Below are 25,010 nucleotides of genomic sequence, written 5' to 3' on the forward strand. Positions count from 1 at the left end.
GCACCGCCACGTTCAACTGACCCAGAGATGCTCCAGGTAGTGGCCAGTACCGATGCTACCATTTAACTATTGCTAATGCTACTGCTAACCGCTAGGAAGAACAGAAGAAGACAATACAGTTCCGATGCTACCATTTAGCTAATGTTATGTGCTAACCGCTACCTGCTAAGAGGAACAGAAGAAGACAATAACGCTAGATTCACCTATACTGTTAATGTTAATTGCTAGCTACCAATACTAACTGCTAAGATACTATCATACTCTCACTGCTTTAGCTATTGTTAGCTGCTACAATGCTACCACAGGCCTAGATGCCACATGTAACTGCCGATTGCCACACTACCATCATCTACCCCTGCCTCTCACCAACTGCACCAAGAAAAAGCGGGGTGGGAATACAAACCCTGGTTCGGGTAGGGGATAGAAAATAAAGAGGTAGAGTCAAAAGATGAAAGTAGGGATTGGATACAGACCCTTGTTCGGGTAGGGGGTGGAAAATTTAGAAGGTGCTGAAGGTGGAGGCCTAAACCACAGACTAGATTTAACAGCCTCTTCTAACATTTCCTTCAAGAAGCAGCAAACCCTACCATTTCCTTCAAAAAGCAAACAGAGCAGGAAAACAAACCCTAACATTTCCTTCAAGAAGCAGACAAAACAGGAAAACAACCAAAAAGATCAAAAAACAAGCCAACTCTGTGTCTTACCACGCAAACTCATCTGAACAGGCTGCATGGTCCCAAAGAGAGACTCTAGCTGGCCACACCCCCACCTTATCTAAACTTCCTGGTTCTCTTCCTATTGGCAGAGCGAGAAGATGGGGCGGGGAAAGCAGAGCAGAGGAGAGGTGTCTTGTTCAGACTTTAACCTCTTCTCTTGCCGGGTTAGGCATGCATGTCCTCTGCCTGCCCCCCCACTGTCCCTATTTCACCCCCCAACTACTATTATTTCTCCTGATCCATATCCACTGACTAGACCTAGCAGCCTCATCTGACATCTCCCTCACTGTCTTTCTTAAATTTTGCCCATGCACTCCCAGCTCCCTCAACAGTGAAACAGCTGACCCTGCAACAAAACCTCTACACCCCACCTCCACTGTACCTGAGCAGAGTGGGCACGATTGATCGCCCTGTACCTAGAGACTTAGGTTCTGCGGGGTTGGCAACACATCGTATGTCGCCCCTATCAGAAATTTAATACGGCCTTCCTCCATATTCCACAGGTCCCTCCAACTAAGTTTCCTCTTCTCAACACCTTCCCAATTCAACCATTGTCCCTGTTTGGCTTGACCAACTGCTTTTGCCCCTCTTAACAACTCCTCCTGCCTACGCACCTGTTCCACTACAAGCTTTCTTTTCTCCTTTAGACCTGCTTTATTCCACACTGGTTTGCCTGGGCCAAGCCCCAAGCCTCCCCGGCCAAATTGAACATTTCCTACTATTTCTGCATGCCTAAGAGCTGCCTCTGCCTCCTGCACTGCTGCCCTTGGGTTCCATTTCCTTCCCCCAGAAGGATTCGGAACCACATTGCTAACTAACATGTCCTTACTCCCAGATAATAAAAGTTCTGTCCTAACCTTAGTGCATTTAAACTCCTCTGTTAGACTGGATACTGGCAGCTGAAGCATTCCTTTCCCATACAAAGCTACATTGCTTAAGCACCTGGGAGCACCCAACCATTTTCTAATATAAGAGCTAACTAGCCTTTCCATTCTCTCTGCTACAGATAATGGGACTTCATATACTGACATTGGCCACATTAACCTAGGATACAAGCCAAACTGCAAGCACCACAACCTCAGTTTTCCTGGGAGCCCTGATTTATCTATTCTCTTCAGCCCTTCTGCAACATCCTTTCTAAATTGCACAACCTGTTCAACATCATTCAGGTCCACATTGTACCATCGTCCTAGACTCTTAACTGATTTCTCCCTAATTGTTGGGATTTCCTCACCATCTATAGCAAACTTTCTATCACTTACTTTCCCTCTGTATATTGAAATACTCCTTGACTTACTAGGCTTAATCTTCATACTAGCCCACTTGAGATTCTGATTGACTTTATCTAACAACCTCCTTGTACATGGCACTGTTGAAGTTAGCAGTGTCATATCATCCATATAAGCCCTAATTGGTGGAAGACGCATTCCATTCTGCCGTCTCTCTCCACTACGACCCACTTGGAAGCCCTAATAATTACCTCCATAGCCATTGTGAAAGCTAGCGGGGACACTGTACATCCTGCCATAATACCAACCTCCAATCTTTGCCAGCCTGTTGTGAGCTCTGCGATACTTGCACACAGTCTGATGTCTTGGAAATATGCTTTCACCAAGTTAACAACTATCTCCGGCACTTTAAAGTAGTCAAAGGAACTCCAAATAAGTATTAATAAATATTAGAGGTTCATGAAATTAAACTGAAGGGCTTTCTGAGAACTTTTTTGAGCTTTAACTGCCAAGGCACTATTTTTTTATTTTTAGCATGTTTACTTCTTAATAAAATCGGGTGTGTAACTGATTATGCTGTAGAACCGTTTCTTAATCGTTTCCAGCTGCAGAGTTTTCAGTGACAAGGCTTTGTACGCCACCATTTTTAAAAGGGTGGAAAAGTCTTGCATATTTTCGCATCATTTCCTCGTCATCCCTGGTGCAGCAAAGCACATGCTTCATGCTGTGTGTTGGTGTGCTTTTTAAATGATGCTGTAAATCAGAAAATTATCATTTAATCAGAAACTAACCATACAAGTGTGCGATATGGTGGGGTGTCTTTAATGTTGCTAACTTTTCAAATTGGCATCATCACCCTCTTTACTTAGTAAATGGAGTTTTTAACAAGTTTGCCCAAAGCTGAAATGTAAGATAAGAAAGTGGATCAATGCAGCAGCAATAACATCTAGGTAAGATTAAAAACTTGGGAGTGAGCTTTAGGATGTTGCCAATCATATTAATGTGCCCGTTCTGCAGGCTCGGGGACAGAGAAGCCCATCGGAGAGGCCGTTCTGCAGATCGACATGATGCTCGGGAAGGAACGCAAAGTCAACGTCAGAGGTGAGACTCCAAAATACTGCACACTGCTGCACACCTAACCTCTGTCTTCTTTAAATCTTTACTCTTGAATTAAAAACTATACTAGATTCATACCTGACAACAACTACACCAGGAGCAACAAAACAAATTCACAAGACTATCTTACCTCAGGGAACATTTTCCAAGCTCAGAGGCGACTCACTCACATTTAGCACCAACAAGGATATTACCAAATATATGAATTAATAGAGGTGACTTGATGTGGTGTTGATAATGTCTCAGTTAGACTCAGGGCTTAGCAACCTACCTTTCATACCTTTCTGAAATGAACTAACACAGAATGTCACTTTATAGTTTTACACTGTAAAACATGTAAAACCTCCAATATGGTCCTTTAAAAAGGGAAGCAATGGAAGAAGTATTTCCTCTTTGTCACTGCAGGTCCTTTGAATGTTAAAACAGACAAAGAGTCGTGTGAATTGGGCACAAACAAAATCTATACAACGAGAATATTAAAAACGTCTGAATCTCCATCCCTCTCTCCCCTGGTTTCTCTCCATCCAGTCATCGCAGTGAACGACATGAAGTGGCAGACATCTGGGATGTTCCGGCCTTTCGTTGAACTCTCCATGGTTGGTCCCTTCCTGGCCGACAAGAAGCGCAAGTTCACCACAAAGTCCAAGAACAACAGCTGGACGGCGAAGTTCAACGAGGCCTTCCAGTTGTGAGTTTGAAATCTGAACTCTTATACCTTTAAATGAGCTCCAGATGTGTGAAGACGCAGTGTACTAGATTTTATTTCCTCCTCTGCTCTGCAGCGTGCTGGGAAAGGAGTCCCCAGACTGCTATGAGCTCCAGGTGACGGTGAAGGACTACTGTTTCGGCCGGGCGGACCGGGTGGTCGGCATAGCCGTGGTCCAGCTGCGCGACGTCGCCGACCACAAGAGCTGCGTGTGCTGGTGTCCGCTCGGGCCGCGCGTTCAAACCGACGAGACGGGCATGACGGTGATGCGTATCCTGTCCCAGCGGCCTGCTGACGAGGTGGCCAAGGAGTTTGTCAAGCTGAAATCTGAAACCCGTCCCGTGGAGGAGGGCAGATGAGCTGCAGAAACACTGGAAATGATGAAAAGAGAAACTGTCATGGATCAGGGTCAGAGTTTTGGGTCAGGGCTCCATCTGGTGTTTATGAACACTGTCATCTTCATCCTAAGTGAACACAGACTATTAAAGCTTCCGACTGATAATATTCAACATGGAGGAAATCCTTCAAAAAAACGCAATAGTGTGTTTTTAGTTGATCTGTTGATCATAAAATTCTATTGACTGACACCTGTAGCAAATTGATCTGGATAAAATCAAATATATGTGTCATCTGTTGGCCATCGGAGATGACCTCACAATGCTACTCAACGTTATACCAAGGGTATATATATATATATATATATATATATATATATATATATATATATATATATATACACACCATGGGTTACCCATTTTTCATTTAACATGGCGACAGAATAAGAGCAACACACGCCGGCCGCATCGCGAGCCACATCCTTTAATTTCACACAAGCTGACACTCGTAGCTCCAGACACATCTCACAGAAAAAGGAAGCGGTCAGGAGGCAGTCGCCACAATATGCCAAACCAGAGAGTGAATGTAAGCCTGCAGATTTCTGGAGAGCTGATGCATGTCTGCGCTGTGAAGTGCTGTAGGACAGCGGCACTCTCTGATGCCTCAGACCAAGAAGATGCTGCTCATGTGTGTTGCCCTTTAATGATGAACTCCTGGTTGTATTTTTCCCAGACTGAATACATGAAAACTTGAAAAGAAAGAAAATACGGCACTGGAATTACATCGCCTTAAAAAAAAAAAAAAGCAGGCTAGCTAACGTGGTTAACTCACCATACTCAGTGGGATTGAGAGGGACTTATAACATGAATGCGTCCTACAACATTGACTTGTATAGTAAAAAGGAATAGATTTTTTCAAAAGAGAGGAATTGTGGGTGTAGTAGTTGAAAGAGCGACTTCTGGACTGTGGCCTGTCGAACAAAGCGCAGCTTCTCTGCACTGACGAGGCGCAGAGTCAGAGGTTTATAATTGAGCTCTTTTGTTCCCAAGTATCAAACTGTGACTGTGAACACTGTTTACCTGTCGGCCTGCTCTGAACGGAAACAACCAAAAGCTGACAGCCTGTTTTTTGGCATTAAATAGCGTGAACACCTTTATGGAGGACCAGAACAGGACCTCCATAATTTATTCTTTTTGTGTCTACTTTACAGTTTTAAATTGGATGTGAGCAAACATCTTGACGCCACAGCCTTGCCATGCATGCACAGTCACTGTTCCAATCATAATATGTTTCTAAATACCTAATTGCCAAAGGCGCACTACAAACTTGGGGTTGGATGGAAAAGAAAACATGCAGGCAGGTTGTTGAATGAACTGAAATGTGACTGGGTTTCCACACTCTTGTCTGTTTACTACGTGCCAAGGAACGCAAGCGTTCAGCGAGCCGTGTTGAACTAGCCCTCTTCACGTATTTTGGGTTGTTTGCGGACAGATGTGGCCATTGTAGATGTCCCACTTTTTACTGTTCGTTTGCCAAAACAAGCAGCACTTTGGCTCCATACTCGACAGGACCTGTTTGGTACAATTTAGATGAGATAATCCTGAAAGTAGTTTAGAGTTTTGTTGGTTCTGCTGTATTAAACTGAACAAACATTTGTCTGCAGTGGGGTATAAGTGCATAAAGGTGGACCTTTTTCCAGTGGCCACAGCTGTCGTGACAACTGAACTCTTGCACTCTGTTTAAAATAACTAAGTTTGTAAAAAAAAAAAAAAAGGGCATACGACCAGAGCATGTACTTATTGTATACACAGTCAGCTAGAATTGTGATCTTTTTCATATATGTACTGTGAAATACGAAGATTGATCAAATGTATGTAGTTATCATTATTCTAATGTGACATATGTTGATTATACTTGTAACAAAATTTTGTATATAAAATATTTATGAATGAAAAGGTGGTTCCTGCCCTTTGTGTGTGTGTGTGTGTGTGTGTGTGTGTGTCTGTGTCTGGACTTCTGATGGCGATGTGGCGGGGGCAACGGCTTTTTAGGGAAGGTGCAGCTCCAAATGGTGAAACATAATTGTATCTAGCCAGTCTACATAACCTTAAAACAAACTCTGAGAGATGAGAACACATGAAAAGGCGACTAAGGAAACCCCAACAACCCTCAGCAAGTCCACAGCAAGGACGAAAATGTCGGGCTCACCCGAACAAGCTAACTTGCTGCTAGTTTGTACAAGTAAAGTTACAATTAGTAAAGTTTAGAGATACTCAAAAAAAGTACGAGTACACCAAAAATGACTTGTATTGTTTTGTCCGGGGGCAAAAGTTTCTAGTGGGCTCATTCTGGTTAAGTTTTCCTTCTGGAGTTTGCTGGAGTCGACATTGGAAACTTTTGGCCCCTGGTTGGACAGTTTGGCTTTCTCTGATTGGATCGTCAGTGGCCTAAAAAACAAGCAGAATGTGTGCTTATAACTGGCTGCTTGTATACTTCACTGTCACATAGGCAGATAGGAAATTTGTGTATCCACTGCTCAGACTTTGTGAGACCTTGTGAGACCAAAATGTTCCTGCACAAATTTTAATTCCACATCCATAAAATATTTCTGCAGCTACAAAAACTTTTTGCACACATGCAAATTATACCTCTGTGTACAAAACATTTTCACACATGCGTAAAATATTTCTACAGCTACAAAACTTCATTACACATTAACAAAGGTGTTTTATTATTTTTTATTATTTTACAATTTCACACATTCACATATGTGCATACATTTTTTTCACATGCACACAAAAGGTGATTAAACAACTGCAGGCTGAGAAATTATTTGTGAACATCATTTCACAAGCCTAAAATATGAATGTTCCTTATTTGCTTCCCAAGATGTAATCCCTTCTCTTGGTTCCAGGCAAAAGCCTGGCAGCTGGGTGTGAATGTCCTCCCTGATCTTTCTCTGGCTGTTCACTGACTCCCAGTCGAAGCAACTGAGCAATGACAACTACACCACACTGATCCATGAAATGATCCATGGGGTTAGTAAATCAAGCTTAAGTATGTCGGGTAAAAATTCAGTGACACTCTCAGGTGCTCCTCAGGTGGAGACAGACTGCTTCTACTGCTCTCTTCCTCAATGTCCTTCCTCTTCTTCCTCCGTCTCTGAGTCTTTGCACACTGTGCCCACTCTTTGGTAAATTGACAGAGGTCCATGAGATCATGACCGCATTAAGGTTCATGTGATAATGATACAGACATGTTTTCAGTTATTCAGTTAATTATTATTGAGAGGACATGAAGGTTGCTGACATTAATACACTGATGCTGCTGTCATCAAGTGACGCGGATTTCCCATTACTGTGTACAACTGTACATTTGCAATACTGTATACAACCAGTGACTTAGATGCTCTGATGTAACGTCACCTCTCTATCTGAGGTAAACAGGTGGTAACCACCAGAGGGCGACAACACAATAGCATCGCGTACATTAATCATAATAGATTGACAGCTTCAGTAAACCAATCCTTGCTGCAGAATGGACTGGTTATCCAATAAGAGTATTGGAGGGAAGATACCCTCATCAACTCCTTTTTTAATTAATTTTGCTCGGATTTGAGACGTAGTTCCAGATCGGTGACATATCCCTTAACTTAATGTGAGTTCTTATGCTGTAATGTTAATAACTGGCTTGCATTTTTGTTTGCTAAAAATATGAAACATGATGTTTAGTTTTTCTGAAAGTATTTTGGTTATATTGAATTTCTAGTGGTTTTCACCATCGCTTATGTAACCTTGATTTTCTTTGACACGTGTGTCAGTTAGCTAACGTTAGCTTACTTGCTGTTCATTTTAGCTAGGTGCTATGCTAACAACTCGACAGCAGAGTTAATGAACAGATAAATGAAAGTACTTTAATGACGATACGGGCAAGCTGGGGAAACAATGCGTCGCAATGTCTCGCAAATTAATGTTAGCTTATAAGTCACACAACCCCGCAATTAATAGCTGACAGACTAACCTTACTGCTTTCATTGTTAGCTAACTTAATTGCTATGTGGTCTCAACAGCAGTCTTTCGTTATTTTTCCTCCACAACACGTTTCCTTCTTTACAGCAGCTGTCATAATGTTTATAGCAGTAAACTTTCGAAGCATAGCTAAGTTGGTACTTGTATTACATTATATTATATTCATCCTGTCGGGTTTATTTCTCCATAGGAACCTGCTCACTCTACATTATCCCGCTTAGAACAGGGCTTACTACTAATGCATTCAATAACCTGACATAAAATAATTATTAAAGCATATTTTATAGATTTAAAATTAGCCTGCTCTCTTCTGTCACTGCTCTCACTACATCAACACTGAAAGTAAAGAGAGTACATTGAATAGACCAACTGCAGCTGATGCAGGCGTTCAGCATCATACATTTCAAAGTCTGTTTCCATTTTTGTCTCCACTAAGCAGTCATGTGACCTGATATAGACTGACCTTGCCATGTATCATTTCATTTGGTAGCACCCAATTAATGACATTATGCTGTGGGTTCCTCCCTGAAGTTAACCCAATGTCCTGTCAATTTGTTGTATCAGCTGTTGGCCGAATGGATCCAAACGCGCCTCCTGATCTCAGCAGTATGACCGGAGTTCCTTGGTTGGGACGCGTAAGAGCACTGCAGCCTCAGGAGCCGGCTGTAGGACGAAGTAGAGGGCTGCTGCTCTCTACAGAAGGGCCTAGTGTAGGACGAGCCAGAGGTTTTCCCATTCCTGGTGATACCCCACGAGGACGAGGAACAGCTCTACCCATTGCTGAACCTGTGGTTGGCTGGGCTAGAGGGCTGCTGGTGCAGCCTGGTGATGGAGTTGGGCGAGCCAGAGGGCTTTTCTTTCCAGCAGCTGAGCCAAAGGTTGGGGTGGCGAGAGGTGCACTCCCGCATGGTCTGGAGCCACAGCACAGACAGACACCTCCATGTGAAACCACGATGAAACCCCGAACAGGAGAGACCTCTGCACCAAAAGAGGTGGGAACCAGATATGTGTCTACATGTACATACAATTTGTTTGAATTTTAAAAATATTACTGCCCCACAAGAGCTGCTGAGGTTTTTGTCTGCTTACAGGTTGATATGCCTACCCATGGTCAAACATCAACCCTGGTGTCAATGTTTAGAGGAATGGGCATTGAGCCCTCAGTGACCTCATGGGGAAGAGGAACAATGTCTGTGGGTCTGTATTGACACTTGGATTTTATGGGACAGAACTGAATGAGGCTGTGACCCATTATTGTTTTATTGTTATTGTTAGCTACTGCACATCAGCAATGTCTAATAATAATGTGTCACATATACTGTAGTTTTGCATATAAAACATTTAGTATGCTGCTCCGACAACGTAGACAAAATGTTACAGGCATCCTTGAACAACTTCTTTCCTGTGTTATGATGATTACTCTTGACAATAATTCATCCTTATTACGTCAGTATTGCAGTATCTTCCTTCGATGGTGAGTATTAGTTTTGATGCATAATGCTTTGACACCCGCTGATGGTACAAAGAACAGCAGAGAGTCACTGCATCAATTCCTATACCTAAAATGTTTTAAATATTTGATTCAAAAAATACATTTTCATTTTCACAATTCATTAGATAAATGTATCAATAGAATATATCATTTCAAATATAATTTTACTCCGTTAAAAAAATAGCCCGGTCCTCATTGGTAAGGAATATGAAATCAAATGTCGTATATTGTGTGTGCTCAAACGTATTTTTATTAAACAGTTCCTTGAGGAACTCAAAGTAGCCTAAGTTGATGTGATCATGGCAGAGACCTCTGACCTCTTGCTCTCCACATGGGTGTGCTTTGTTTTCTCATTTTTTTCTCTCTGTTCGGAGAGGTGTTTCGAAGACATTTAAACAACAATATTATTAAATTAAGTTTCCATCTCAGAAGACAGGCACTGAGTGACCCCTGCCCAGCCAAGGTCGAGAGGACGTTAGCAAACCTCCATAGGCTGACACACGAGCCATTCAGATCGATTGCTGATACAGGTTTAACCCATGTTACTGTGTTGTTATGCTGTTGGCATGTCACACGCAGAAGAACCAGAACTTTTTTGATTTTGTTGCAGGAAGAGGAGTGGTGCTGGAAGCTGGTGATATGGGAGACGTGAGGCTGCATGGTGCCCCATTAGGTGTCATCAGCAAACCAGAGAGCTTCAGCCAACCTGAGGAGGTGATGGGGAGAGGCAGCAGGTAGGCGTCAGAGGGGCAAAAAGATCCATTGCATTGTGCTGGGCTGTGAGGTGCTGCTTTTACTTTGTGAGTGAGGTTTTTATGAGACTGAGATGGTGCAGTAGTTTTCTGTAAATGTAAGAGGAGATTTTAAAGTGCACAGATATTAAGCACAGTTTCTCAGAAAAGTTAGCCTTGAGTTTTCCACCCTAAATATTATTTGTTACTCCCATTTGAGGCATCACAGGTAGAATCAATATACAGTATACCCTTGTTTTTCGCGGGGGTTACGTTCCAAAAAGAACCCGTGATAGGCAAAATCCGTGGAGTAGAAACCTTTTTTTTTTTTTTTTTACAATTATTATACAATTAAATACTCTACTATACATTGAAAAAGAACAAACCATTTTACACATTTGTTTCACAAATAAAAGTACTTTAGAAACGTTTTTTTCAACAAATAACTGCTGTACTGTACTGTCAAATAATAATTTTAATCATCGATGTGAACAGAAGGCTTCAAATTGCGGAGATTAGCACCGCCCACTGCGACCCGAGTAATTGGATTACACGGGAGAAAATTAAAAATGATTATGAAAAAATACAAAGTCAGTCGGACAAATAGTGACTCAGGTGTATTTCACTGCTCTTCAGACTGAGCCGCTGCATCCTGACTCCGCTCTGCAGTGTTTTCTTCTTTTGAAGCTCGCGGTGCAGGTGTGTTTGTTCGGGAGAAGAACATAGTGATAGGCAAAACTCGAAATTGCAAGAGAATTTGCACGTACGTAATGTAAATTTGGCAAGCTGTTTTACGCACGTGTACATCTTAAACTGCAACGTTATTGACGCACAGGTAGAGAAGAAGCGGAGTGACTTTTTAGCCAATCAGAATGCAGAACACAATGCACGATGCAAATCCGTGAAGTAGCGAAACCGTGAAAAGTAAACCGCGTTATAGCGAGGGATCACTGTAATACAATAGAATCAATATAACATGATCAATTTCAAAGACATGTATCCTGTAAAAATATTTATTAAATAAGGATTTTCTCATTTTCATAGTAAAGAGCACCCTCATTGTTTTAGAACTATCACTGATCCAGAATTATTCCAACCATTATCAGTATTGAGAAACTGATATGCAACCCTGGCCTGTTACAGTTTCCATGGCCCAGGTTTGTCCCCTCGCACGATGGTGGGGCTTGGAAGAGCAGCGATGCCTGTGCTTGGAGTAGGAAGAGGAATCCCTCTCCTTCCTTCTTTTTCTCCAGGTCCTGTTGAGTCCTTTTCTCCAGCCTCTGAGCAACAAGCAGTCCAACAAGCTCAGACTTCCCACACAGGTAGGGAAGCTAACTACTAGCAGTCTTGTTTCATTAATGTCATGAAGAAATTCTGCTGCATTATGTGCGCATATATATAATAAACACCTCAAGAGTATTTGTCTAGCACCACTGTCTTTGTGGTTGAAGATGCTATGGAAATGATGACAGAACATTTGTTTGTTGTCAAAAAAACTATTTAGAAATGATCATTATTGAGCATCACATGACAGCTTGTCCTCAGAGTTGGTCCCCAAAAAAATGTAACTGCCGCAGTTTGGCAGCATTTCCGATGGATACAAAGACCGGCTCCTCTAAAGGAAATCAAATGCCTGCTGCTTCCCACAAGCTCACCATCTGAGTGGGAGTTAATAGGCCTAAAGAATAGCCTAACATTGTGGTGTGCAGGCCACATTATTGTTATTTATTACATGATACATATATATTGTATGTGTATGTGTGTATGTATATATATATATATATATATATGTGTGTGTGTACATATTTATTACATGCACTTAGTGCTTCACATAAAAATAGACATAAAATGTGACACAACATGCCATAAATGGTAGATGGAAAATCACAGTTGAAGTTCTCTGTAGCCACCTTGTCGCAGGAAACGGTATAGCAGCGGTTGGCGGCCCCCTTGAAGTCCTCCAGTGTGATTTGGAATCAGCTGGTAATACCGCATACAGCGGGAATATTTGCGCAAGGTTAAACGGTATCAGAAATTGGATACTGCCCAACCCTACCTTTAGCTCGGTAAATGTGGATACTCAGCTTTCATCAATGTTCTAAAAAATGTCCGTCCCAAAAATGTAAAGACAAAAAAGTTTCAATGCAATGTGTGTTTGCTATTCCAATTTTCTAATGCGGTACCTGATTATTTAAGTACAAGTATTTTATGTTAGTATGAGTGAGAAGAACTAGAAAAAGTACTCGATTCTAATGTGAAAGTAATGTGAAGGAACCAAGCCCCCAATGCCCACCACTCCAGAAGTGCTGGAGCTTTCCACTGTTGCACCAGCAAAGATGGAGCTGAAAATGGAAGCCGTCTGGTAAGTTTACATATCTGTAAACCATTATTCACTTAAGTTTTACATAAATGTCACACTCAGTACGACGTAGTAACAGACAGCATGTTGTGCTGAATGAATCATTTGTGCTTGTGTATTCTCCTCTGGTCAGTGAGCCACCTGATAAGGCTGGAATAAAAGGAACTCCTGTAACCATTGGCTCAAACCACATCCCGATTCTTTGCAAGAATGAAGCTGTGTATCAGTACCATGTTACATTCACGTAAGTACCGTGTCATTAATGTGTGTTTGTTCTATTTAGCAACCACTCAACAAAAATAGCTGATGGAAAAAGAATGTGTGAGGTTTAAGCCACCATTTCCAGTTTTCTAATGTTGATAGTTAATTCATTTGTGGACCATGATGTGAAACAGAAATAGACATAGACAACCAAAGATAAAATTACACTGAAGCATTACTGTCAATAAAATCCCAGATAAGCTTTGTGCCACAAGGCTATTCCAAAGTGATCATTCGTTGAATGTCATTTGATTCTGTTAAATTGGACTGAAAGTACCGCAAATATTCATGAAAGTCGTATGTATTTTCATTATTCCAGTCCAAATGTTGAATCGATGAGAATGCGCTTTGGCATGATGAAGGATCACCGCTCGACCACGGGGGAAGTAGTCGCTTTTGATGGCTCCGTCCTCTACCTGCCTGTTAAGCTTAATGAGGTTGGTATCATAGCTATTAGTTGTGTGGCTAATTGTGTCATTTCCTTTGTGATTTCTAATTGATTTTAGTTGTGTATGTCGCTGACTGAGTTCCAACAAAGGTCTAATACGACTGCAAAGTGGTTGTTTGGCAGTTTGAATGTCTTGAATTTTCATAGTGCAGAACTGTAGAGTGCACAATATAAACTAAACACTGGATAACTTTTTGCTTGTTTTTTGCATAATATTTTGATGACATGCAGGAGGTTGTTGTCAAGAGTTTGAGACGGACTGATAATGAGGAAATACAAATCAAAATCCAGATGACAAAGATTCTGCAGCCCAACTCGGACCTGTGCATCCCATTCTACAATGTGGTCCTCAGAAGGTTTTTTTTGTTTTTTTTTTAAGGCTTTAACACTGTTTAGTTAGAGATTGAACACTTTAGTTTTAGGTTGTTTTATGTCAGTAGTTAGGCTGTATAGATTGCCATCCATCCACTCTCAAACATTGACATGATTTTAATATAATTTTGGAGATTTTTAAGGTTTGAGAAGTTTAAGGGCCTTTTTCTCTCTTTGGTATTCACTGTGTTTGTTGTTGTTCATTTGTGCTTTGACTAATAAGTGAATGTCCTATTCATTATATTGCATTGTGGCCACTAAGTAGCCTTAATTATTTACCACATTATTCTGTTATCATATGCTACTATTAGGATGGGATGTGACCCAGTGTTCTTGTTTTTCAAGGGTAATGACAGTCATTGGACTGAAACTGGTTGGTCGAAATCATTACGATCCAGAAAGTGCCGTCATTCTTGGAAAGCATCGGTTAGTACTGAGTTGTAACGTCAGAGGGCCGTCGCCAGGAATATCGTCACACATGTCATCCATTCGTTATCCTGTCATCCTCTCATTATCCTATTTGTCTGTTTCTGCAGGCTGCAAGTGTGGCCAGGCTATTCAACCTGTATCAAGCGCACAGATGGAGGTCTGTACCTGTGTGTGGATGTCTCTCACAAAGTCTTGAGGAATGACTCTGTGCTGAACGTCATGTGAGTCCACACAGCATATCAACAGTAGCATACGAATACTAGCAAGCTCACAGATGAATTCAGATTCAGAAGTCAAGTGTTTAGTTTTTGTAAACTTATACTTTTCATTGTAAAATATTTAATACTTAATTTTCATAAAAATACTTTGTTGTTATAGAGCCCAGCTGTTCTCCAAAAAGTCTTCCCAGCTCGCTGTTGATATTTTTAAACCGCACCGTTCAGTCACTAAACATCAACAATGAGCTGGGAGGAAATTTATTCTACTGGACACCATAACAAATAAATAAATGATTTTTTAAATTATTGCTAGTATTTACTATTTGGACCATTTGGAGAACGTGTTTCATGTCTTTGAGCACAAGATGACGGCGAGCAAAGCTGAGTTGTACTGCCACTATCTGCACCTTTAAGGTGTGTGTGAACGGCTGTGTCTTTACCACACAGAAACCCGGCGTCCTCAACTTCAACTAATAAAGCTCAGTTTATCGGCTTTACCGCACTGACCAACACAAGACAAAAACCTGACTGGACACAATCAGTGTAACATGGCGAGCACGCAGAAACAGGCAGCGAGTGCAATGATTGATGCATCTCAAACAGCAACATCAGCGAAGCTTACAGTAACACACGATCATCAACCTGCTTAGACAAATACCTCTTACTTGAGATTGCTTCGGGAGCAAGTAACTTACGTTTCAGTCCGTTCAGTGCGTCCAGCGTTTCTTTGAGCTCAGACGGTGCCGGGGCTGTTGTGTTGTTTTGTCTGCGGTTTAACGGCGGGCTGGTCCTCGTAGGCAGCAGAGGAAACGGGAGAGTTGACTTAGCTGAACGACAGCAAGACGTAGAAGTTATGACATAGCTGCCTAATGTCATTGTTTTTTGGACATCGTTACTTCTTTGGATCAAATGTGTCAACAAGAAACACCTGTAGGTGAGAAATATGTATTGATGACCAATGACAGTTGCTGTCGTCTTCTCCTGTAAAGCTTTGCCATCATCAGCATTGCCACCATCTGATGGATTGTAACAGCTTCACAGTGCAAATTATTCTATAACTCAGACCCAATTCAGTTGCTGCCAGGTACACACAGGCGTGTTGTGAAACTGGATGTTCCACATTTCTGATTTTTGTCACACGTGTGTACCTGCGTACCAGTGTACCCCGGACTATAAGCCTTCCCTCCGCGAATGTGCCAAATGAAGCTATTACATCTATAGATTTCTTTATAAATTGAAATAATCTTTCCCTAGTTTTTCTCTTTCTGTTTAAACAGAAAAAAGAAAACTGACCTTTCACCCCTGCTGTCTGTCAGGAACGTGCTGTACGAACAGAGCAACGAGAACTTCCAAGACGAATGCACCAAAGAACTCATCGGCAGCATCATTATCACCCACTACAACAACTGCACCTACCGCATCGATGCCATCGAGTGGAACAAATCACCAAAAGACACCTTCACTTTGATGGATGGCACAAAAATTACCTTTGTGGAATACTACAGGTGAGTCTGCTCCATCCATGAACTCATCATGACTGAGATGTTTTTGCATGTTTGAGTATTGAAATGATCAGAGTTTCAGAGCAGCAGTGGAAGTCTAGTTTATATGTGGCTGTTAGTGTTTTGTCTTCTCATTTAAACACATATTTATTGTCACTGAATTGCATGGACTTCCACATTTTGACAGCAAGAACTATGGGATTGCGATCAAAGAGTTGGACCAGCCTCTGCTCATGCATCGGCCAAAGGAGAGGTCCAAGCCAGGAGGCAAGGTACAACCTCGCTTCAGCATCAGTCAGCTGTATTTCTTGATTAAACATAGCTCTTGACAGTGGACCACTCAGCTCACATGACCTGAATTCCTGTATCAGATTGCCACCTTGTGGCTACAATATGTCTTGTCATCCAGACATGTCAGGACTTTAAAAGCACTAAAATGCACAAAATGAAAATAATTGCTGTCGCCTGAATTAGGTTTGTCATATCATGAATTAGGCTGTCCCACATTTTCCTGTGTGAGAGGCACTCTGCTGTTGTTTGAACAGTCTACTCAGGCTTCAGTAATAATTGTTCCATATACATGTGAATTCTGCTTGTTCATGAATCCATCAGAAACATAACGACACAAAGTGGAAATTATGTGGGAAATTTTTGCTATGTGAGCAGTAAACACTTAACTCAACAGGTAATTGTACAATACTGATTTATTGCAGCAAGTCATCACTGGAGAGATCCTTTTAGTACCAGAGCTTTCCTTCATGACGGGAATCCCTGAGAAAATGAAGAAGGACTCCAGAGCTATGAAGGTACATTTGATGTGTCAGCACAATGTTCTTCCTCTCAGAGGCTGCTCTCAGACCTTCACACACCGACACTAAACAGCTGCAAAGATTAGAAATCAATTCTGTATTGTGGAAGACAATATGTATTAGTTAAAGAAATGCTATATTGTAAAAATGATTGTTATCAAGCAAACATGGAAAGTCTGTAATGATAGCTCAGAGTCAGGATGCAACGTTCACACCAGTATTATAATGTGATTGCTACATACCAGAAAGAAACTGGTATGGACTGGATTTACTGGTATAGACGAGGAATTCATTGGTCAAATGTAATCTTTAGGACTGGATGTGCCTTAGGACTTGTGGAAACAGACTCAGTGAGAATGTCTTTTTCATATTTTGTAGGACCTGACCAGGCACATCAATGTGAGCAGTGAGCAGCACAGCCACTCAATAAACCAGCTTCTGAAGAACATCAGCACCAACCCTGAGAGTCTGAAGGAGCTCAGCCGATGGGGACTGGAGATCAGCTCACAAATCCTGACAGTGAGGCTCTGCTGCTATATTCAGATTCCACTTTGAATACTCCATACTAAACATTATGTGTTACCTCAAAGAAACGTTTTTGAAGTCCATATATAAACAATGCAACTCACAGTTTCTCGCAGGGCAAGACAGTAACGCAAAAGTGTTGGTGGGCTTTTTTAAATAAAAATGCAATGTTTGTCTAAGATCACACTCCCTTTCAGTCCAACAATACAGTCACTTCTGACTGGATTCAAGCCACATTTCACGGTTTTGTCAGTCTGCAAAATGTAAAAGAAGAGAAACACTCATGATTAAAAACCATCAAGTATGTCAGTATCTGTAGAATATTCAAATACAGCTCGACTGTCTGATAGGTGCACCGTGGTGCAGCAGGTAGGTAGGACAACACTAGAATATAGTGATGATACGTGGTAGCCTTTTTCATTTTGCTCTTGCTTTTTGCTCTCCATGTGTCCCCAGTCCATTGTTTTTTTTCCTTGGTACCACACTTCCTTTTATTTTGACAGTATGTTGTGTGTTGATTTCCTCTACGTTCCAGATCAAAGGTAGAACTCTGCCTGCCGAAACCATCTGTCTGCAGTCTTCATCCTTTGCCATTGGTGCTGATGCATCCTGGTCCAGAGAGATTGTCAGGAAAGCTTCAATAAGCTCTGTGAGTGTTTAAGAGAAATCTCTGGTGCTCCTCCTCATTTTTCATAAAACAGATCTTATCAACTGGATTGTTGAGGAAGCGAGGCAGCAAAATTGTCCATCCTGTGATCTGTGTGGGCTTAATTGTCAAACTCTCTGCAGTGACGGTAGCCTCATATGTTATTTTGCCTCAGGAATGGCTGCCGCATTAATTTGTTTCTTCACCAACTCAACCATCTTGCTCTTAGATCCCTGTGAATATGTGGGCCATCTTCTACCCCCAACGCTGTGCAGAGCAGGTTGAACAGCTGGTTTCCACCTTTAACAACGTTGCTGGGGCTATTGGGATGCGACTGGAGCGACCCACTTTTGTTCAGCTGAGGAATGATCGCACTGAGACTTACGTCAAGAGCATCCACTCTGAGCTCACCAGTAGGGTATGACATGAAATTTGAATTTAGATTAGTAACTTAATGAAAATTTGAATAGTACTTGCATCACATGTAGTGTGTCCACATCAAATGTTTGTCAGGCTTTGTTCGCATGCTTTAAACAAGCTGATGGTGTATTGTAGCCTTACCTGCTGTGACACCTGTGTGTAATAAACAGATGTTAACTTTAAAATGTAGAAGAAGGGATCATGGAGTTAAAGCCAAATACAACTAGATGTTTCACATTACGAGCAGCACACATTTGAGGAAGTGCTTGACTTTCTGCTATTCGATAAGTTGCCTGAGCCACATAGAGGCATATTATAGTATTTTGTGGTATAAATAAAGAGTGTCTACCATCACCTTCACAAATATTTGTTCAGTAATTATATATTAATTCATTGGTGATTAGAAATGCTCTGTATAAATGTCCTTCTCCCTGCATGCAACAAATCCATGTGACTCCGTATCTCTTGCTTAAAAAGCAGCTGCAGTATGTTTGCTGGCATCTAAAAACTCTTGTTCTGTTTCTATTTTTAACTGTGTATCAGTGGTTGCTGCAGAAACAAGACTGCAAAATGACTGACAGTGATTCCAAGCTGGCCCTGAATGATTTTGTATTTTTTAGCCCATTAACTGCCAACTGCATTGCATTTACATTGCTGCTAATGGATTTTCCAGGCTGCTCCCTGACTAAATTCACAATATCCTTTTTGCATTGTCCATCTTTCTTTGTAATTGCTATTGAATGCTGTGATTTTTGGCACAGTTTAGTTGAAACTGCAGCACAAGTTTGACTTTGTTGTCCGTTACTTTCTTCTCTGTTTACAGCCCAAAATGCAGCTCGTAGTGTGCATCATGGTCGGCAACAGAGACGATCTCTACAGTGCCATCAAGAAGCTCTGCTGTGTCAAAAATCCCATCCCATCCCAGGTTTGCAACGTTTATCAAGTGTTTCCTCATGGCTGGTTTAGAATTAAGAGGAAAAGAATTCAGTTTTGAGCTAAAAAGGATTTCATTTTCTGTAAGTGTTTTCTCCCAGTTCAAAGTAAAGGTTTTGTCCTTTTTCTAACATCTTTGTCGTCAGGCTATCAATGTGCAGACAATTTCCCATCAGCACAAGTTGAGGAGTGTTGCCCAAAAGATACTCCTGCAGATAAACAGCAAGTTAGGAGGAGAGCTGTGGACTGTCAGTGTCCCTCTGGTGAGTGTCATGTCTTCCAAGAGCAGGAAGAAACTCCTTATCTGCTGGGGCTGTGGACAGTTTGGGGAAAAATATCTTAAATGTGATTTTTCTGACCAGTAATGTGGTAGGTACTGTTGATTAAGCATAACATTGCGTAATTAACAATACCTTCTAAAAACAAATCCTATTCAAAGGAAAATTTGATACTGCAGTAGTGTTGGAACAGCAATAGATGTGCATAGATGTGGTTCTTATGAAATAATAATAAGTGCAGTCAGTAGGGAAACAATGAATGTCTGTCTGACTTAACCAGAAACACTTGATGGTGGTTGGAGTTGATGTGCACCATGACACCAGCAAAGCTCATCAGTCAGTCATGGGTTTTGTCGCAAGTATAAACAGGTAAACCTCTTCCCGTCTGTTTTGGTTCTTGTTTGGGTGGCATTATGATAAACAGCCACTGGTTTATCATAATGGATTCACATGGAGCTCAAAGTGCAGAGTTACAGTATTCATTTCACTTCCTGCCTACTAGTCCAACTTCTACCTTATTGCCAAATACAGTCTCTTCAGATTTTAAGGTTGCATCTGCAGAAAATCTACTTAAACATCCCGAAATATAAACACATTCAGACTACAAATGAATGCTAAAAATGCTGTACAGAGTAACCATGTATTTAAACGTTTGTCATGCAAGATCTGTGGTAAAAGTGGCAATTTAATCTTAATAGAAATGCATTTTTTTTTTCTTGTCCAGCTCACTGACCCGCTGGTACTCCAGAGTAACTTTCCAGACACCCACCGAGGAGCTGATCAGTGGCTACAGAGTTTGCTTTCTGGCCGCACTGCAGAAGTACTATGAGGTAAGTGCTACCAGCATACAGTACATAAAATGTCTTGTAATCCATGCCCCCTTCTCTTTAAACCACACCCATCCCTTTCAGCCAAGACACACAGATTGGGACGGACCTTCCCTCCCTTGTCTTCTCAGCTGGTTCAGCGTCTCAGTGAACTCGCCAGTGAGCATGAGTGGCACACCATAACCTCAATGAACCACTGGCCTTTGTGTATGTTCTTTTGTGCAGATGAACCACAACTTGCCAGAGAAGATTGTGGTGTATCGAGATGGTGTGTCACACGGTCAGCTGATGATGGTGGAGCAGTACGAGATCCCACAGTTGTTGAAAAGCTTTGAGAACTTCCCCACCTATGAGCCCAAGCTGGTCTTCATTGTGGTCCAGAAGCACATCAGCACCACCCTCTACTCATGCACTGCAAACAACATTGGCACACCTTCAGCTGGAACTGTTCTGGATCACACCCTCACTCAAAAACACTGGTCAGTCTTAGTTTATGCAAGTGACTGAGTTGTCAGTAGATCCTATTTTAAGATTCCAATTCCAATTTGAAGGCCTGTCAGATGGCAAAATGTTACAGCTGGTTGTTTTGGGGTATAATTTTAAAATTTTACTCAAAAACTAATTTAATTTTAAAATCCTGAGAAATGATCATAGCAGCAGTAAAATTAGCTTGACGCTACAAATTGTTCCACTTGCAACGTGCCGTTCACGTGTTGGATAGTCCAACAAAAGGCATTGAAAGCTGACATTAACCCCTTAATGCCTGAATTTATTTAGAATTATATTAAAAAAATTAATTCTTTGTGTTTTCGCTTTCAAATTGATCCTAAATAAAGAGGAGTTTAATTTTTCTGTAGCACATACAATAGATATAAATTTAGGAAGGTTCACCAACTAGAATAGGGTTCAGACAAACAGTATATGTCCACTTTTTTCAATACTTAAATACAGTAAAAACATCTTTTTTGTGTATTCAAAATTCATTTATTTCATCAAAACAGCCACAAAACTGGCTTACAAGCATTACATTGTAACAACAATTAGAACAGGGGTTCATTCACTTTGACCGGTCAGACGAGAAACCAGTGCTTGCAAAAGGTTCCTAGGTGTGTGTTGAATATGCACAAACCGGCATTAGAGGAATGCATGTGTGATTCGGCTGCAATGTGGATTAAAGCGGTACAATGCGAATTCGCGACAATCAGCGTTAAGGGGTTAAACACTGAGCTTTGGTAAAAGGTGAGTGAGTTTTATCTCTTGTGCAGAATGGCCATACTTAAGTTGATTGTTATTTGGGGGAGGGGGGTTCACCATGTGTCAGCATGATGCTTACTGTTAAGACAGTTTTAGGCCACACACAAAAAGCTGTTTTGGACTGAGATGGCTCCAGTCTGACTGTGGTCTAATTTGTGTGCAGTTTGAATGTAACACAGGAAGAGAATTTATGTGAGCATATCAAGAAAATATTGAACTTCTTAAAGGAAGGTGTAAGAGAGAAAGTAGCTCAGCATTGTATGAGCAGCCCAGCACAGTAGAGGAGGAGGGGCACGGGTTTTTATCTTTTCTGCCTGTGTACATCCAAAAGCCTGCAACACCATCTCCTGGCAACAGTAGTGAATATCTGCACTTTGGTGAGGAGCCATCAAAGACTTGGAGTATTTCTGTTTCTAACACCAGTTTTCTGTTGTTTTGTTTTTTCACTCAGGGTGGACTTCTATCTGATTGCACATCACAGTCACCAGGGCTGTGGACTTCCCACACACTACATCTCTTTGTACAACACAGCAAACCTCACACCAGACCATTTGCAAAGGTACTGATAACCACTAAGCATCATTTTGATGACTGGTACACATTTAAAACATCCTATATAGCAGCTGGTAAATGTGTCTTCAATTGAACAATATTTTTGAAAGTCGTTATTAAAGTTCCTTGATGAAAACCACTCACAAAAAGACGACTCATTTAGTGAACATCAGCTGTCCGACTATTAGTCAGACCAAAATGGTTCCTCATTGTATATTGTAAGCATACATTCCTGTGTTTGATTAAAATAATGTAAATGTTTTATTCCTCAACAATTTGAGATTCTTTTTCACCATTCAGAGAACTGTATACTTTACCATTTCCCAAACATATGACCCTCACTGTATCCACCTGTACTCAGGTGCAGTGAGAATGTAAATGTGGCTTTAACCCCCTCAACCCCAAGCAGTTTTTGGGCATTTTTTGCTCCTGTTCATTTTTATTTACTTTGGGCTCATTTTTCACTGCAACACCCAAGTCCTGCACCTCAGTACTGTCAAAACTAGCAGGAGGCAAAATTCAGAAATGTCTTCACCACAGACATTATATCACAGTTTTAATGCCATAAATCATACACAAAGAAACAAATGCAAGCTCTGTTTCTTTGATTATATATTTTACCAAAAAAAGACCTGTAGAATGAAGTGATCTCGATCTATTTTTGCATTAGATTTAGTCATTTTTCCTGACAGAAGCATTGGTAGCAAACGATCTGTTCGAGTACAGTCAGAATTGTGAGAATCCAATGATAATTTCTGTTTTTACAGTTTCTGCTGATGATAAATGGTGTAATTCTGGTGATTTTTGTAAAGAAAACATGCTTGTCAAACCTGGGGCAGGTTACAGGGTTCAGAGAGTTAATGCTGCTGCTTGTTTGGTTACTTCAAAACACATTTAACATTGTTGCTTTGATCCCTTTCAAGGCTGACTTTCAAGATGTGCCATCTGTACTGGAACTGGCCGGGAACAATTCGCGTTCCAGCGCCATGCAAGTACGCCCACAGACTGGCTTACCTGTCTGGCCAGTACCTGCACTCTGAGCCAGCCATCCAGCTATCGGACAAGCTCTTCTTCCTTTGAGCTGCACCAGTTACTGCCACGTGTCGCAATCTACCCCTCTGTCCGTCCCTTCAACCACGTTCCCACGTGTTTAAACACATTCATCGCCATCAGCCCTGCAAAAATTTAACCATCCCATTGTCACTCATACTCTGTCAATTAATCCCAGTTCATTTGTGGAGTTTGTATTTTGTTTTGTATTCAAGTTTGTTATGTTCCTGTTTGTATTATTGTCTTTTTATTTGTATTCTTGAATAAAAAGACATTTTCCTAAAGTGTTGGTGTGTTGATGCATCAGTTTCCATTCTGATGTGTCATGCCCATTCAAGCTGGGTGGGGGCACCTGCCCCGCCAGTTTTAATGGGTTTTTTTTATACTTTTAGATAATAACTTGTAATCTTTTTAGAATATGTAGTTGTGATTATTTTATGAGACAAACTTATTCTGGTTATTGTCATAGATCATACCTCAGTCTCAACGCACTATTCGTTTCTTCCAGAAGTTGTAGGATGAAATCGGTTCCCAACAGCAGGTAGGCAGACAAACAGCACAGAGGAGCAGACACTGGTTGTGTGGTGTCAGCACAATCTAATCTGTGCTTCCACTGTACTGTGCTTTAAAATATAGTCAACATGTTGGCAGGTCTCCCTTTCTTCTGTGGCTGTATGTTCTATAATTTAAGTTGCATTGTTGATATAGTCTTTTGATGTGAATTTAGGCGCCTTAGTTGGCTGAAGCAGACAAGTTTGAGCTCTTTGAAAAGTGGCAGCAATGTATAAGTGCCATTTTCAATCATTGTAACAGTGCAAATCTCTCAAATATACAGTTCAGTATTAACCCTACTATAAAGTGAGACTTTACTGAAACAAAAACTTTCAGTGAAGTTTTAAAATAATCCCCTAGTCTAAGAAACAAAAGTGTTCAAAGCCTTGGTTCCCAGCCTGCAAGCCTGCAGTGCACCTCTCAGCCTGCTAGCATCCAGCTCCCAAAGTCCAATCTACATCTGGTCCCACTGGCATCAAATCAGCCTCCAGCAAGCTAGCTCCCAGCCTGGATCCCGGCCTGCTGTTCTCCAGTCTGCTAGCTTTCAGCCAGCTGGCCCTCAGCCTGCTTCCCTGCAAGCAGCTAGCCTCCAGCCTTCGCAAGCAACCGGACGGAGAGCTTCGGGGTTCGGGTTCATGAGCTTGCAGCTCGCTCGCCTTGACATTTTCACGGGTTTCCATGGAGGACAGAGAAGGTGACATGGGGTGCATCTAATTTCTCTTAACCCTCGTGTCCTCACTCCTCGAGCCTCGCTCGAACCGGAAGTACTTCTGGTCCGGCTGTCCCGAAGCAGCGAAAGTACAACTGCAGCGTTACTAGTTCCGAGTGAAATTTATCATCAGCAGAAACGGTAAAAAGAGAAATTATCGTTGGATACTCACATTTCTGACTGTACTGAACAGATCGTGATACTGTAACCTTAAGAAGGTGATTTGGCTCGAGCGTCTTCAGGGCTGTGGGTCTGGCGGCTTACACTTATCTTTATTGTGAGTTGTTGTTAGGTTTTGCTATTTTCCATGCTAATACATCACCAACACGGCAGGACAGTTCAGCTCCTTTACTGACAGCTCATCAACCAAGGCTAACCACGCTCTCATCTCATACGCTCTCTGTGCATCCCCCTAATGTGCAGTACCAACACAAGAAAAGTAGGAACTAACACGTGGACATACACGAGGGCAAGGAGTAAATGTAAAATAACAAAATATCTGACTAATTAAT

General features: G+C 41.4%; 2 protein-coding genes across 3 annotated transcripts in view; both read left to right on the plus strand.

The window, feature by feature from the left end:
* The window catches only part of LOC121607207 (protein unc-13 homolog B-like), a 181,070-nt gene extending 176,513 nt beyond the window's left edge, over nt 1–4,557 (plus strand). For both annotated transcript variants that reach the window (XM_041937920.1, XM_041937921.1), the window contains 3 exons: nt 2,963–3,046; nt 3,590–3,749; nt 3,844–4,557. In XM_041937920.1, coding sequence (XP_041793854.1) covers nt 2,963–3,046; nt 3,590–3,749; nt 3,844–4,126 — 527 coding nt within the window. In that variant the 3' untranslated portion in view covers nt 4,127–4,557. The remainder of the gene's footprint in view (nt 1–2,962; nt 3,047–3,589; nt 3,750–3,843) is intronic.
* Nucleotides 4,558–8,706: 4,149 nt separating this feature from the next.
* On the plus strand, nt 8,707–23,267 carry LOC121606360 (piwi-like protein 2). The gene is made up of 23 exons (XM_041936627.1): nt 8,707–9,123; nt 9,223–9,328; nt 10,234–10,357; nt 11,498–11,676; nt 12,626–12,716; nt 12,847–12,957; nt 13,294–13,411; nt 13,654–13,778; nt 14,140–14,220; nt 14,331–14,444; nt 15,758–15,946; nt 16,131–16,215; nt 16,657–16,749; nt 17,131–17,271; nt 17,813–17,926; nt 18,153–18,341; nt 19,167–19,268; nt 19,423–19,539; nt 19,835–19,923; nt 20,279–20,384; nt 20,607–20,860; nt 22,087–22,194; nt 23,111–23,267. The coding sequence occupies exons 1-23, from the start codon at nt 8,707–8,709 to the stop codon at nt 23,265–23,267; spliced, it is 3,210 nt and encodes a 1,069-aa protein (XP_041792561.1).
* The last annotated feature ends 1,743 nt before the right edge of the window (nt 23,268–25,010 follow it).

This window comes from Chelmon rostratus, chromosome 5, assembly GCF_017976325.1.
Source record: "Chelmon rostratus isolate fCheRos1 chromosome 5, fCheRos1.pri, whole genome shotgun sequence".
NCBI classification, from domain to species: domain Eukaryota; kingdom Metazoa; phylum Chordata; class Actinopteri; order Chaetodontiformes; family Chaetodontidae; genus Chelmon; species Chelmon rostratus.